General features: G+C 45.0%; 1 protein-coding gene across 5 annotated transcripts in view; it reads right to left on the bottom strand.

Annotated features, from left to right (window-relative positions):
- The window catches only part of LOC126292242 (actin-histidine N-methyltransferase), a 518,712-nt gene that overhangs the window by 47,711 nt on the left and 454,292 nt on the right, over positions 1 to 16,709 (bottom strand). For 2 of the 5 annotated variants that reach the window (XM_049986134.1, XM_049986137.1), the window contains exon 8: positions 37 to 213. The exons of the other annotated variants lie outside the window; for them this stretch is intronic. In XM_049986134.1, the coding sequence (XP_049842091.1) occupies positions 37 to 213 (177 nt within the window). The remainder of the gene's footprint in view (positions 1 to 36; positions 214 to 16,709) is intronic. 5 annotated transcript variants of the gene reach the window in all.

Here is a 16,709-nt window from a genome sequence, read left to right as displayed (position 1 = left end):
ACACGGCATGCACAGCGGAGACTACGGCGAACTCACCCCCAGCCGCAGCCTCACGCAGTCGTGCTCGTTGTCTGGGAAGACGAACCCCATGTGGACGAAGAGGTCCGAGTTGGGCCGCACGCCGTAGTGTATGAAGACCTGCTCGCCAGCCGTGAAGTTGCGGAAGGCGAAGCACTCGCTGCGGTTCTGCGTCGGACTGAAGTCAGTTGACAGCTGAGGAAACAAGAGAGCATCATGAGGTCGCGTGGGCTGAGGCAGTCAATGCATATATTGTGTGAACATAATCTGGATAACAATAGACTTGAGCAGCCATCTTTTGTGCCTATTAGCAGAAACACGTGCACATAGGTACACTATATTATGTGGAAGGAAACAAAGTAGTTGAGTAAAAACGCCAAACCTTCTCCCATTCTGAAGTGGAGACACACACACACACACACACACACACACACACACACACACACACACACACACACACACATTCTCTCTCTCTCTTCCTTCTCACAGGACTTCGTTCTTTCAGTTATATCTAGCGAGCTGGGCGTTAGGCAAAAGGCTTCCCGAATGGTAAAATTTGAAAGTTGTATGGCAATTTAATCTCAATGTAAACAAGTGTAATGTGCTGCGAATACATAGAAAGAAAGATCCCATATCATTTAGCTACATTATAGCAGGTCAGTAACTGGAAGTAGTTAATTCCATAAATTATCTGGGAGTACGCATTAGGAGTGATTTAAAATGGAATGATCATATAAATGTGATCGTCGGTAAAGCAAATGCCAGACTGAGATTCATTGGAAGAATCCTAAGCAAATGTAATCCGAAAACAAAGGAAGTAGGTTACAGTACGCTTGTTCGCCCACTGCTTGAATACTGCTCAGCGGTGTGGGATCCGTACTACATAGGGTTGATAGAAGAGAGAGAGAAGATCCAACGGAGAGCAGCGCGCTTCGTTACAGGATCACTTAGTAATCGCGAAAGCGTTACGGAGATGATAGATAAACTCCAGTGGAAGACTCTGCAGGAGAGACGCTCAGTAGCTCGGTACGGGCTTTTGTTGAAGTTTCGAGAACATACCTTCACCGAGGAGTCAAGTAGTATATTGCTCCCTCCTACGTATATCTCGCGAAGAGACCATGAGGTTAAAATCAGAGAAATTAGAGCCCACACAGAGGCATACCGACAATCCTCCTTTCCACGAACAATACGAGACTGGAATAGAATGGAGAACCGATAGAGGTACTCAAGGTACCCTCCGCCACACACCGTCAGGTGGCTTGCTGAGTATGGATGTAGATGTATCTAATTCTGGCATTTGTCTGATAACCGTGAGAAACTTATTCACAGGAAAAACAAACAAAAATGCACAGAATCAGGCGATGGAAATTACTTTTAATTTGTACTAATAACGCATGTGGTCGAAATTCAACAAATAGGGTTAGTGGACCCGACTGTGATAAAAAAAAAGTCATTCATCTCGAAAGTGATGAAATTTTAGCTTTGGATCTGATTCAGAGCAAATTCTGCATCGTAGCTATGTGTATTCTTGAAGCAATTCTTTTATTTCTCTTTAATTGTTCGATCGTTTGAAGTGAGTTCTTGATACAGTGCAGTGAAAACTGAAGTTTGTGTTAACGGCAGCAAATTAACTTTTCCCTTATGACAACAATATGTAAATTCCGTTCTGTCGCATAAAATGGCCTCTCGTGCGAAACCATTTGCATTACAAAATCTGCATTGTAAATTCATCAACAGCAGTTATAACCCTCAAAACGATTTGCAATTACGTTCTGCGCACATTTAAATGTATCTCTCAAATCAAAGACAAAACTATCACGGTCAACGTTCACATGATCCGTATCACTTTGTTTACGCAAAAATTGTGTCTGTCTAACTTTGTCTGTTTCATTCCGACCCATCAGCGTTCTCCTAAGCATACCCAAAACAAATATTGTTTCCGTATAATAAGGGAAGTCAAAAGTCTGAGTTATTCCAAATGAATAAATTAAAAATTAGGAACTTAACTTCTAATTTTCTGCTAACGGTGGCAAATAACCACAAAGTTACTCTTACAGAAAAGTAAACGAAATAACGACGCCAATATATAACTCTATTTACCGACTTCGTAGCTAGATAGTTTGATTTCCACTGCTGACATCATCATCATCGACCTAGCAGTTTTCGCACTGCAGCTGCCCGGTATGCGTGTGTTACTACAAATGAACCATATAAACATGAATGTCCCTAGAATGTGAATTCACGAAATGCTGTTACTTTCGTGTCATTCCTACCATACCACCTGATCGGTACATTGGGCAAAAGTTCGTAGCACTTAAATTTTCGATGTTCACGTCTGGGCAATGGCGGATACATATGCGAGCGCGCGGGGCATTTGTTTGATAAAAGTCGCTAATATTCTACTGTTTTATTGCACAAAGAAGGTCGACAATGAAGGAGGATCGACTTAATGGCTTAGCTCTGTTAAACACTCACCGTGACACTGATTGTCCTGTTGACCATGTAATTAACCAATTTGCCAGGAAGAATATGTGCACAGAATTCATCATTTGAGGAAGAGAACCAGAGACCACAATTGTAACTTTTTTACATCATAAGATGGCATTGTCTTGTATATGTGATAGTAAGTTTCAATAAAACTTTATTAAACTTTGCATGTGGCGTGATTATTTATTACGGTAAAAGTAAAGTTAGTTAATGGTATCTTTAGGGCTCCCTCCTTGAGGTTATCTGTATTCGTCACTGCGCCTGGGAGATAGAGAAGGTATCATCTGAGCTTTGAATATGAAAGCATCTATTTTCATTTGCCACTCTTAACAGCTACATACACGCGAGTTTTCTTTGTGCACATCCATGGCAAAAGTACCTTTCGAATTACATACGTTTGGCCGCCTTGCGTAATTAATATTAAAAATCGCCACTTTAATATTGGTATTCACGTATTAACATTATGATCTGGAACAATGACGTCAACTGCCCCACACAACACTCGAAAATTTCCTCTGTGTGTGTGTGTGTGTGTGTGTGTGTGTGTGTGTGTGTGTGTCACGCCTGAACCACGTGACTTGAAGCTGTATTAATCGTTCACTCAGAAGACTCTCAAGCGCGATCGCTAATGGGACTAGCTATTTAGATAACGAGTTTGAGAGCAGTGCGCGGCTTCCAAACGATATTCATTTGTTTTTGGTCGCTACTAACCGTAGTTTTCGACATTGTGGGCAAACAGTACTCTCAACGTGTCAATAAATTTTAACCGTTTCGAGCTGAATTACACATAACGTTTAGCTCCTCGAGTTACATCTGCTTTCATCGACGAGTAGTCTGCTGGCTCATGCTGAACAGATTGGATGTGTGATGAAGGTTGTCGGTACTTGCCGAGACCATTCGATTTCTAATGTTACAGTTACTCCCGTCAACTACTGGGCTGAGTGTGTTCTCAGAATGAACAATTTGTATTGGAGAACGCGATGTTTATGCGTCTCCGTCGAAACAGTTGCCACTATTGTCAAAATTGTTTCTACTTAATACAACTTTAGTCACATGGTTTTGGCATCTTCGAGAATGAATACGAGTGCTTTCAAACTACTTTCTACTTCTTTTCCTATTACGACTTTCGACTTCGGACAACACCCATGAAGCCATCAAAATTTTGTAGTATACTCCATCGCTGACAGGAACACAATGTGATGAATAATATTTGACAGTTATATAGACCACTTATTAGTGCTTACCATTGTAGTATAAAATACAGTGTAAGACAAATGAATTCTGGTTTCCCGCTGATGAATCACATATGTCACCTACACTTTAATTTGTCGTTCCGCAATAAACTTATAGAAATAAAAAAATTAGAGTATAAAATGCTCCCATCGTAGCACAAATAAAGGCGACTATGTCCTGGACAAAGATAGGGAAAAAAGGGAACTAGCTTTTCGAGTATCTGGCGCCTTTAAAGACCTTTAAATCAAAACATCTTGACATACTCCCGCTTTTTTTTACTTGTCAGTATAAGCACCCATGTCATGTACTATAATGCATATAAACTAAAGTGATTACATGTGCCACGTCTTATAACATGACACATGCCATTATGTAATCCAATATAGTATTAGTCATGTCGTGCAATATGACACAACGTGTTATTAAAGTTTAGGATGCATGGATCTCCACTCTGGGATACTTCCATTACAGATGGACTCCCCACTCTCTGATACATTGTGTGATGAAAAGTATCCGGACACTGGATGAAAATGACAAAGTTCGTGGGTCCCTCAATCGCTAAAGCTAGAATTCAGTATGGCTTTCGCACATTCTTAGCCTTGATGACAGCTTCCACTCGCGCAGGCGTACGTTCAATCAAGTGCTGGAGGGTTTCTTGGGGAATGGCAGCCCATTCTTCACGGAGTGCTTCAGTGAGGAGAGGTATCGATGTCGGTCGGTGAGGTCTGGCACGAAGACGGCGTTACAAAACATCAGGTCAGGACTCTGTGCAGACCAGTCTATTACAGGGATTTTATTGTCATTCAACCACCCCGCCTCAGGCTGTATGTTATGAACCGGTGCTCCATCGTGTTGAAAGATTCAATCGCCATCCCCGGATTTCTCTTTAACAGTGGGATGCAGGAAGGTGGTTAAAACATCAATGTAGGTCTGTGCTGTGATAGTGCCACGCAAAACAATGGATGCAAGCCCCTTCCATGAAAAACACGACCACAGCATAACACCACCGTCTTCGAATTTTACTATTGACACTATACACGCTGGCAGATGACGTTTACCAGCATTCGCCATATCCACACCCTGAAATCGGACTGCCACATCGTGTACCGTGATTCGTCACTGCACACGACGCTTTTCCACTGTTCAATTGTCCAATATTTAAGCTCCTTACACCAAGCTAGGAGTCGTTTGGCATTTACCGACATGATGTGTGGCGTATGTGCAGCCGCTCGACCGTGAAATCCAAGTTTTCTCACCTCCCGCCTAACTGTCATAGTACTTGCAGTGGATCCTGATGCAATCTGGAATTCCTGTGTGGTGGTATTGATAGATGTCTGCCTGTTACACATTACGACCCTCTTCAGCTGTCGGCGGTCTCTGTCAGTCAACAGACGAGGTCAGCCTGTACGCTTTTGTGCTGTACGTATCCCTTCGCGTTTCCACTTCGGAAACAGTGGACCTAGGGATGTTTAGGAGCGTGGAAATCTCGCGTACAGACATATGACACCAGTTACACCCCGTCATCTGAACACGTTCCAAGTTCGTGAGTTCCGCGGAGCGCCCCATTCTGCTTTCTCACGAAGTCTAATGTCTAATAAGGCCGCTGATATGGAGTACCCGGCAGCTGGTGGTAGCACAATGCACATAATATGCAAAACTTATGTTTTTGGAGGTGTCCGGATAGTTTTGATCACATAGTGTGCTTCCTATTGTAGATGCATCACACTCTCTAGAAGCACACATATTTGTGTCTATTTGTTTTTACACCCGTCGCCATGTATGTTAACAGTAGATGGGTCTAAGAGCTCATTGCGCTGGTGACGTACGGATAACTCATAAAAAAAACACGAATCTTCAAGACTTTTGATAAAAATTTCTTCGTAAATGCCAGCTAAGTCGAAAAGCTAGATGCCTTCTTTCACCTTCCAACTCCGCCCTGGAACAATTTGTCTTTTTTGTGCTACGATAGGAGCATTTTCCACGTTTATTCGCAACTTTTCCTCAACCATAATTATGACATTAAACCGCCATAGCTTGGCAACCGATGCAGGTTTCTGTTCATTCAGCGACGACCGTTCTGGTATATATTTTTATTCTCTTTCGAACCTTAATGCTTATATAGTGGCAGTAGACAACAATTACTGACATGTATTTGTATACCTTCTTACATAATATAAATCGATTCGAGCAAATCTGAAACACTGAAGCGACACCCATATGAACTCAGAAGGAAAATATTTTTGCACGTAAAATTCGAATGAAGCTGAATTTTTGAAAGGGAGTTTTCAATTTTATCGTAAGAATGCACTGTTTATTTCTTTGAGTCACTTTGTTTCCCCATATTCAATTCACGTAATGACAAAATCTCCGCAACGGATAGAGCTTATTGGATAAAAAAAATTGTCTTGGCTTTATCGATTCACCTACGTTCGTGCAAAGTTTGAACCGATTCATTCAAGCTTAAAGTACAGACGTATCCCGTTTCAAAAACCTCAGAATAAAACGGGTTTTTTCACATAAATTCAAACGAAGCAAGCATTTTTCAAACCGTTAAAATTTACCTTAGAGCCACGTAGAATACAAAGGTGGGCCACATGTGAACCACAAGTCTCGCTCCACTCAGGAGTGATTTAAAGGTGACAGCTTTTGAACGTGAACTCCGAACGATGCATTTTCAAATAGTGCCATTATTTGAGCATTAATTTCAACACAATTAAAATGTTTTGCAAGAGGAATTAACCGATTCCCACAATTTGCCTGGATATCAGCTCCAGTACAACCTAGCTTTAAATACTGAAACATAGTTACATTTAGACAGATGTTCGAATGGCAGTAGAAATGGCCGCTGGTTCAGGATAAGCCAGAAACTCTTTACCCCATCTTCCCACCTCAAATAGGAACCGAGCGTAAAGGCCTCCGCACCTGCAACCCCCCCCCCCCCCCCCCTCACACACACACAAAAAAGCTCTGCGCGCGGGCTTTAAAGACAAACTTGTCACAGCACTTCTGTGTTGTAGTGATACTGAGAACCTTCAAAAAGATTCTCGTAGTTGTAGGTAGAGGTAAATGGGGTGTCACGAGCTCTCTCTCTCTCTCTCTCTCTCTCTCTCTCTCTCTCTCTCACACACACACACACACACACACACACACACACACACCAGAGGGACTTGACAGAGGCGTGTTTGAAATCGCCCATGATTCTGTCCGAAGCAAGCCGTGGTGACAATGAAATTTCTACTGTACTTGCACTCTTCATACCATGATTTGTTAGGAATAACGGTATAATCTCGGCGTAGCTTCGCCTCCTACACTGAAGAGCCCAAGTAACTGATACACCTGCCTATCATCATCTCTGGCCCCACGCGAGCACGCAGAAGTGACGCAACACGACGTCGCAAGGACTCAACTAATGTCTGAAGTAGTGCTGAAGGTAACTGACACCATGAATCCCGCAGGGCTGTCCATAAATCCGTAAGAGTACGAGGGGGTGGAGATCTCTTCTGAAGACCATACAAAGCGTCCCAGATATGCTCAATAATATCCATGTCTGGGGAGTTTGGTCGCCAGCGGAAGTGTTTAAACTCAGAAGAGTGTTCCTGGAGCCACTCTGTAGCAATTCTGGACGTGTGGGGTGTCCTGCTGGAATTGCCCAAGTCCATCGGAATGCACAATGGACAAGAATGGATGCAGGTGATCAGACAGGACGCTTACGTACGTGTCACCTGCGAGAGACGTACCAGGGGTCATATATCACTTCAACTGCACACACTCCACACCATTACAGAGCCTCCACCAGACTGAATAATCCCCTGCTGACATGCGGGGTCCATGGATTCATGAGGTTGCCTCCATACCCGTGCACGTCCATCCCCTCGATACAATTTGAAACGATACTAGCTCGACCAGGCAACATGTTTCCAGTCATCAACAGTCCAATGTAGGTTTGTTTAGTAATTTTTTCCACGTAGCAAGTGACGCGCATGCCACGTTTGATAGGAACTGCTTTAGGCGTTATAGATATGTACTGGTTTGTCAATGTCTTTGCATCCCTCCTCGCAAGGATGGCACTGGGGCTGTCACCAATGAGCCTAGCGACGCTAAAATGAATGTATTCGGTTCTATTATCGGTCGTTATCGAATGATGTTAATGTCACAGCTTCTCAACATACACCTCCTCTCCTATGGGTATATTACCCCCACGGTATTTTGACACTATTAATTGTACAACTAACAGAAATAATAAGTAAAATATATACTCAATTTGGCTCAAATCGCCCTCTTTTCATCCTCGCCGCTATGGAAGGTAGGTAATTCTTACCTTCACATTACCTCCGTTCAGATGTGCGTTTGGTTGAAATCAGTCCTGTGGATTCGTAGAAAATGTGAAACTTACACGTACAGACGTTCAATTATTTTTATAAATACGCACACAAATACCAATACTTCTTGTGTGAGGTTCTTCCTTACTGGCTGAGCACTGTGTGCCGGCCTTTTTACCAATGATTCTCTACAGCAGGGCTTCCCAACCTTTTCAGCTGGTGGACTCCCTGTTCAGTCGCAAATCCATAGCGGGCCCCTAGTCAGTCAAGAGCACAGTAACTTTAAATTTCAGAGCGAAACCCATGGGAACTGAAATCTTCTTAACGCAAATTCCATATTCCCAATTGCCCGCCCCTCCCCCCCCTCATCAAAGTATCGACAGCCTTTCGTTTAGAGATGAATGAAATCAACTTGAAGGTCAAAAATCATCTTATGAAATAGGTAGTGCACTGACAAAGCAAGTTTAACATTTAATGATGCCTGGGGTCGCATACGTACCAGCGAGCACTGTGATTGGCCGACAAAGCTCGCTCCGCGCATGCGTAAAATGTTTCACAGCATCTGCCGACGTGAGCCGGCGCACAAACGACCCCCGTATTGTAGCGAAACAGTTGATCAGAGAAGCCGCATTCTCCGGCACTGAACTGTGTATGCGTTCTCACTTAGAAACCGCAAAGGCTGCTTGGGAAGCGACCTGAAGTAAAAGTACACACGTTTTTCACACGAAAAAAAAGTGATGAATTTGATTTTCACATTTTTATTCAACAATTTTACTCATTATTTTACACGACTTGGTGAAGGGTGTCCGCGGACCCCCTAGAAAGAGCCGGTGTACCCCTAAGCGGTCCCCGGACCACACGTTGGGAAGCCCTGCTCTACAGTGAACGCAGTTTCACTGTTGATTTCGGTGCTTTCTAAATTAAAATGTGTAAGTGTAAGACCAAGACGAATTAATCTTGCAATAGGAAAAGCACAACCGCCTCCGTAGACGAGAGGTCGCTAACGCACGATTGTGTGGTGGTGCTTCCGAATCTGAAATAAGCTGCTTCGAATCCTGGTAATGGAAAGTTTTCACTGCCAGTACTTGGCCGGTAAGGAAGAAGTGGTGTTGTTAATTATTGTTGTTGTTGTTGTTTGGGTGGTGGTGGCGGCAGCTAAAGCCGTCGGCCTGCGTGACGAGTTAGCCAAAGTTGATTTGGTACTCTAAGAGTTTTGTAGCGTCACTTACTGTGATTTCACGCTGAGGAGCCATTTCGTCACGTGAAACACAAAATAAGTTCTGCGATATTTCGGAAACGTGCCAAGTAAAGAACAATCAATAGGAAGCAAGAACGCTTCCTCCGTTACAACAGAAAGCGAGACGACATACTATATTTGTCGTGCTCAGTAGAGGCCCATATTCAGTGGTTCTTGTGTTATACGCTACATCCTATCAATATATGTTGGTTCTAAGCGCCAGCACATCGCAGACCTCCAGAACGAATCGTTATTGGTACTATTTGTGGTAAAATGACGGAAAACGTCTTATTGGTGGTTACAGGATTTTTCGTATTTAGAAATTCTCGCATTATAAACCGCGTGTTATGAAAGTAACGCCGTTTTAAGGCAACGAGCCATTGAAGATTCATGAAAAAGTGTCGTTCATGTTAGAAATTGTTCTTTTTGATTGTCAATTAATATATAGCGTAGTTCGTTGAGGGGCCACATTAAGAAATCGACGGTTGTGAGATACTCTGTTGAAGTCCTGTTTGTAAAATTTTTCTTCACTTTTCTGAAATTTTGTGAAACTTTCCTATGAAATGCTACACGGGTAGCAGGGGTTGTGTGGCGTGGACTGGGCGGATTTTTAGGTTAGATGGCCTCGGGCAAGTACAGAAAGGGCAACAACCTCAAAGGGTGCGGGGGAAAGTCAGGACATGCGGGGACCAAGCAGCAATCGGTATTGTAATTGTGAACTGCCGAAGCTGCATTGGTAAAGTACCGGAACTTCAAGCGCTGATAGAAAGTACCGAAGCTGAAATCGTTATAGGTACAGGAAGCTGGCTGAAGCCAAGAGATAAATTCAGCGGAAATTTTTACAAAGGCACAGACGGTGCTTAGAAAGGATAGATTGTCGCTGTTTATCCTGTAGTGAAGTAGAAGTGGATAGTTCCTGTGAAATATTATGGGTGGAGATAACACTCAACAACCGAGCTAGGTTAATAATTGGCTCCTTTTACAGACCTCTCGACTAAGAAGCATTAGTGACAGAACTGAGAGAAAATTTGGAATACAGTTCACATAAATTTTCTCAGCATATTATAGTCTTAGGTGGAGATTTCAATTTACCAGATATAGACTGGGACACTCAGATGTTTAGGACGGGTGGTAGGGACAGAGCATCGAGTGACATTATACTGAGTGCACTATCCGAAAATTAGCTCGAGCAATTGAACAGAGAACCGACTCGTGGAGATAACATCTTCGACCTACTGATAACAAACAGACCAATACTTTTCGACTCTGTATGTGCAGAACAGGGAATCAGTGATCATAAGGCCGTTGCAGCAACCCTGAATATGGAAGTTAATAGGAATACTAAAAAAGAGAGGAAGGTTTAGCTGTTTAGCAAGAGTAATAGAAGGCAGATTTCAGACTACCTAACAGATCAAAACGAAAATTTCTGTTCCGACACTGACAATGTTGAGTGTTTATGGAAAAAGTTTAAGGCAATTGTAAAATGCGTTTTAGACAGGTACGTGCCGAGTAAAACTGTGAGGGACGGGAAAAACACTGGTTCAACAACAAAGTTAGGAAACTACTGCGAAAGCAAAGAGAGCTTCACTCCAAGTTTAAACGCAGCCAAAACCTTTCAAACAGAAGCTAAACGATGTCGAAGTTAGCGTAAGGGGGGCTATGCGTGAAGTGTTCAATGAATTCGAAAGTAAAATTCTATGTACCGACCTGACAGAAAATCCTACGAAGTTCTGGTCTTACGTTAAATCAGTAAGTGGCTCGAAACAGCATATCCAGACACTCTGGGGTGATGATGATGATGGCATTGAAACAGAGGATGACACGCATTAAGTTGAAATACTAAACACCTTTTTCCAAAGCTGTTTCACAGAGGAAGACCGCACTGCAGTTCCTTCTCTAAATCCTCGCACAAACGGAAAAATGGCTGACATCGAAATAAGTGTCCAAGGAATAGAAAAGCAACTGGAATCACTCAACGGAGGAAAGTCCACTGGACCTGACGGGATACCAATTCGATTCTACACAGAGTACACGAAAGAACTTGCCCCCTCCTAACAGCCGTGTATCCCAAGTCTCTAGAGGAACGGAAGGTTCCAAATGATTGGAAAAGAGCACAGGTAGCCCCAGTCTTGAAAAAGGATCGTCGAGCAGATGCGCAAAACTGTAGAACTATATCTCTGAAGCCGATCTGTTGTAGAATTTCAGAACATGTTTTTTGCTCGAGTATCATGTCGTTTTTGGAAACCCAGAATCTACTCTGTAGGAATCGATAAGGATTCCGGAAACAGCGATCGTGTGAGACCCAACTCGCTTTATTTGTTCATGAGACCCAGAAAATATTAGATACAGGCTCCCAGGTAGATGCTATTTTCCACGATTTCCGGAAGGCGTTCGATACAGTTCCGCACTGTCACCTGATAAACAAAGTAAGAGCCTACGGAATATCAGACCAGCTGTGTGGCTGGATTGAAGTGTTTTTAGCAAACAGAACACAGCATGTTGTTATCAATGGAGAGACGTCTACAGACGTTAAAGTAACCTCTGGCGTCCCACAGGGGAGTGTTATGGGACCATTGCTTTTCACAATATATATAAATGACCTAGCAGATAGTGTCGGAAGTTCCATGCGGCTTTTCGCGGATGATGCTGTAGTATACAGAGAAGTTGCAGCATTAGAAAATTGTAGCGAAATGCAGGAAGATCTGCAGCGGAAAGGCACTTGGTGCAGGGAGTGGCAACTCACCCTTAACATAGACAAATGTAATGTATTGCGAATACATAAAAAGAAGGATCCTTTATTGTATGATTATATGATAGCGGAACAAACACTGGCAGCAGTTACTTATGTAAAATATCTGGGAGTATGCGTGCGGAGCGATTTGAAGTGGAATGATCATATAAAATTAATTGTTGGTAAGGCGGGTACCAGGTTGAGATTCATTGGGAGAGTCCTTAGAAAATGTAGTCTATCAACAAAGGAGGTGGCTTACAAAACACTCGTTCGACCTAGACTTTAGTATTGTTCATCAGTGTGGGATCCGTACCTGGTCGGGTTTACGGAGGAGATAGAGAAGATCCAGGATTATTTGGTAAGCGTCATGGCGTTACGGAGATGTTTAGCCTCTGCAAGAGAGGCTTCTCTTCATCGCGGTGTAGCTTGCTCGCCAGGTTTCGGGAGGGTGCGTTTCTGCATGAGGTATCGAATATATTGCTTCCCCCTACTTATAACTCCCGAGGAGATCACGAATGTAAAATTAGAGAGATTCGAGCGCGTACGGAGGCTTTCAGGCATTCGTTCTTCCTGCGAACCATACGCGACTGGAACAGGAAAGGGAGGTAATGACAGTGGCACGTAAAGTGCCCTCCGCCACACACCGTTGGGTGGCTTGCGGAGTATAAATGTAGATGTAATAGAAATAATTTCTATAATATTTGATGTTATGTAAATGTAACTGCGATCTCGGTGAGGAATGGGTTTTTATGATTTGGTGAACTTTTGTAAGACGATATCCTTCCTGAGTGGACATGTATCTTTCATTTTTGTCATATAACATCTTCACGGATATTGAAGTTTTTATTTATGCATATCACAGAACAACACGACTAGCCTATGGTCAAGAAAGGAGATACGCCTTTTAATAGAGCTAACGTAGGAATTCTACGGGCGTCCACTTTCGTGAACAAACTGTATGTTTTGCTTGACAAATAATGCCGACCATTCATTGGTTGGTTGGTTTAAAAGAGGGTGGTGGTGGTGGGGGGGGGGCGAAGCGGGGGGGGGGGGGGGGGGAAATCAAACTGCTAGGTCATCGGTGGAAGTAAAATAATCGAGACATACAAAACGTAGTTGGAAGGAAGGAAGGAGAAAACCACAAGAATGGCGGAGGGGCAACAAACACTAAAATGGACCAAATTGGACAAGGAAACCACATAGAAACGCAAGAAACATGCAGGAGAGATCAAAACAAGAGAGCGGATTACCATGGCTGGCTGGCTGACCATGAGAATAAAAAGGAGAAGCGAGCCACTCTGCAAGACATTAAAACCTTCACCCTAAAAGCACTAGCGTGGAGGACATAGAGGGACGAAAGGACATGCGCTAAAACTTCGATCAAGTGTTAAAACCTACCCTCACAAATAAAACGTATAACTAAAGCTGCTGTTGAGGCTTTGGCGTCCAACACCGAAGGTAGGGTGCTGGGAAGTTAAAAGTCCGTCGCAGAGCGGCTAAAAGTGGGCAGTCCAGTAAGAGGTGGACGACCCTCATTTGTGAGGCTCGGGTGGGTCCTCGGGACGGAGGAGGTAACCATGCGTTAGCCACGTATGGCCAATGCGGAGCCGGCAGAGGACAACTGATTCCCTAAGAGAGGACAACATGGAAGACTTACATACATTCGTCGTCTCCCTAATGACACGCAGATTGTTGTGCATACTGTTATGCCATCCCGTCTTCCAAAGCCTGAAAACACTGCGGCGTAAGACAGAATGCAGGTCAGCTTCGGAGATGCCCATCTTCAGAAGCGGTTTCCGCATAGCCTCTTGGGCCGGCCTGTTGGCAAGTTCGTTGCCTGGGATTCCGACGTGTCCTGGGGTCCACACAAACACCACGGAACTACGGGGCCGTTCCAGGGCATACATGGACTCCTGGATGGACGCAACCAACGGATGGCGAGGGTAGCACTGGTCGGTAGCTTGTAGGCTGCTCAAGGAGTCAGTACACAAAAGACATGACTCGCCAGGGCATGAGCGGATGTGCTCAAGAGCACGAGATATGGCCACCAGCTCTGCAGTGAAAACACTGCAGCCATCTGGCAAGCAGTACTGTTCAATATATTCCCCATGAACATACGCAAAGCCTAACGTGACCATCAGCCATCGAGCCGCAAGTGTAAACCACTTAATGGCCCCGGTACATTTCGAAAAACGAGAGAAGTGGTAATGTAGAGCTGCAGGGTTAACGAAGTCCTTGCGGCCATGTGAAAGGTCCACAATAATCTCCGGCCTTGGTGTACACCGTGGAGGCGTATGTGAATGGACCTTGAGGAGAGGTGGTAATGGGAAGGACTCCAGTTCAGACACAAGGGACCAGACGCGAACCGCAATCGTAAGCCCTGACCTGGTCCACTGATACGGGAGATGGACCGGCGTGGTTGGGAAAAGGAGGCGGTAATTCTGATGTGCAGGAGAACTACGAACGTGTGCAACGTTACTGGCCAGCAGGTAAGCACACCAAACCTTCAATGGAGGGACTCTGGCCTCCACCAGGACTCTGGCCACCAGACTTGTTCTAAAAGCTGCCGTCGCTAGGCTAACGCCACAGTGGTGCACTGGGTCGAATAAACGCAAAGCTGAGGGCGCCGCCGAACTGTAAACCAGATTTCCATAGTCTAGGAGGGATTGAACAAGGGCTCTGTAGAGCTGCAGCAGCGTAGAGCGATCTGCACCCAAGTTGGTGTTGCTCAGGCAACAGAGGGCATTTAAGTGCTGCCAGCACGTCCGCTTAAGCTGACAAAGGTGAGGTAGTCAAGTCAATCGGGCGTCGAAAACCAGTCCTAAAAATCGATATGTCTCCAATACAGTGGGCGGAACCTCATTAAGATAAAGTTCTGGTTCTGGACGAATGGTGTGACGCCGGCAGAAATGCACGACTTTGCGGCTGAAAACTGGAACACGTGGGCTAGAGCCCATGACCGCGCCTTGTGAATGGCTCCCTGTTGGCGCCGCTCAGCAACACCAGTATTGGAGAAGCAGTACGAAATGCGAAACTCATCCACATACAGACAAGGTGAGACCGCCGGGCTTGCAGCTGCTGCTAGACGGTTAATAGCCACTAAAAATAGGGAGAACTTAATACAGAGCCCTGCAGAACGCCATTCTCCTGAATATGGGGGGGAGGGGGAGGGGGGGGGGACTATGGGAGGCACTGACTTGGACACAGGAAGTATGAAGCGACAGGAAGTTTTGGATAAAAATTGGGAGCGGGCACCGAAGACCCTTCTCATACAATGTGGCAAGGATATGATGTCGCCAGGTCGTGTCTTACGCTTTATGTAAGGCAAAAATTATGGCAACCAGATGCTGGCGTCTGGAAAAGGCCGTTTGGATAGCAGACTGAAGGGACGCTAGATTATCAGTGGTAGAGCGACCCTGGCAGAAGCTGCCCTGACATGGAGCCAGTAGGCCACATGACTCCAGGACCAACCCAATCACCGACACACCATACGTTCCAGCAGCTTCCAAAGACAGCTGGTGAGGCTGATGGGCTGGTAGCTTTCCACATCAAGCGGGTTTTGACCACATTTGAGCACCGGAATGATGGTGCTCTCCTGCTACTGCCATGGAAAGATGGCATCACACCAGATCCAGTTGAAGATGATGAGGAGATGTCGCCTGTAGTCAAGACGAGAGATGTTCAATCATCTGACTGAGGATCCGATCCGGCCAAGGAGCTGTGTCGGGGCAATGTGCAAGGCGAATTATAGGACTCACTGTGGCGTGTAGTGAACGAGAGGAAGTTCCTTATCTTGTGCCGTTTGAGGGTGCAAAAGGCCGCGGGGTAGTTCTCCGACGCAGAGGCTCGAGCATAATGCCCAGCAAAGTGATCGGGAATCGGGTTTGCATCGGTAGATAACACGCCATTGTTGTTAATGGCACGCACACCTGTTGGGTCTTGGTACCCAAAAAGACGTCTGATCTTCGTCCAGACATTGGAAGGTGACGTATGGCACGCAATGGTCCACATATACCTCTCCCAACACTCTTGCTTCCGTCGTTTGATAAATTGGCGAACGTGGGCACCGAGCCACTTAAAGGCTATTAGGCGCTCTAGGGAACGGTGCCGCTTATGTCGCTGTAGAGCTCGCCGACGCTCTGTAACTGCCTCAGCTACTTTCGGCGATCACCAAGGGACTGTCTTTCGCTGGGGACACCCTAAAGAACGAGGTATCGCGTTTTCCGCCGTAGAAAAGATCGTCGTAGTGATCTGCTCAACGACAACATCGACGGCACCATGGGGAGATTCAGCGGTGACAGCAGATGTGAAGGCTTCCCAGTCTGCCTTGTTTAAAGCCCATCTGGATAGGCGCCCGTGGGCATGATGCTGGTGGAGTGACAGGAAGATGGGGAAGAGGTCACTGCTACACAGATCGTCATGTGGTCTCCAGTGGATAGATGGGAGAAAGCCTGGACTGCAAACCGAGAGATCAATGGCCGAATATATGCCATGTGCCACAATGAAAAGTGTGGGGGCACCTGTAAGAGGCAGAGGTCGAGTTGTGACAGTTTTCGACGTCGCTACCTCGGCCAGTAAGCAGGGCGCCACCCCAAAAAGAGTTATGTGCGTTAAAATCTCCCAGAAGTAGGGAAGGGGTACTGCACCATCTGGAGGAAGATATACATTGCAGACAGCTATTTCC

The sequence above is a fragment of the Schistocerca gregaria genome, chromosome 9 (assembly GCF_023897955.1).
Source record: "Schistocerca gregaria isolate iqSchGreg1 chromosome 9, iqSchGreg1.2, whole genome shotgun sequence".
Taxonomy (NCBI): domain Eukaryota; kingdom Metazoa; phylum Arthropoda; class Insecta; order Orthoptera; family Acrididae; genus Schistocerca; species Schistocerca gregaria.
This window is presented reverse-complemented; position numbering and strand designations above follow the sequence as displayed.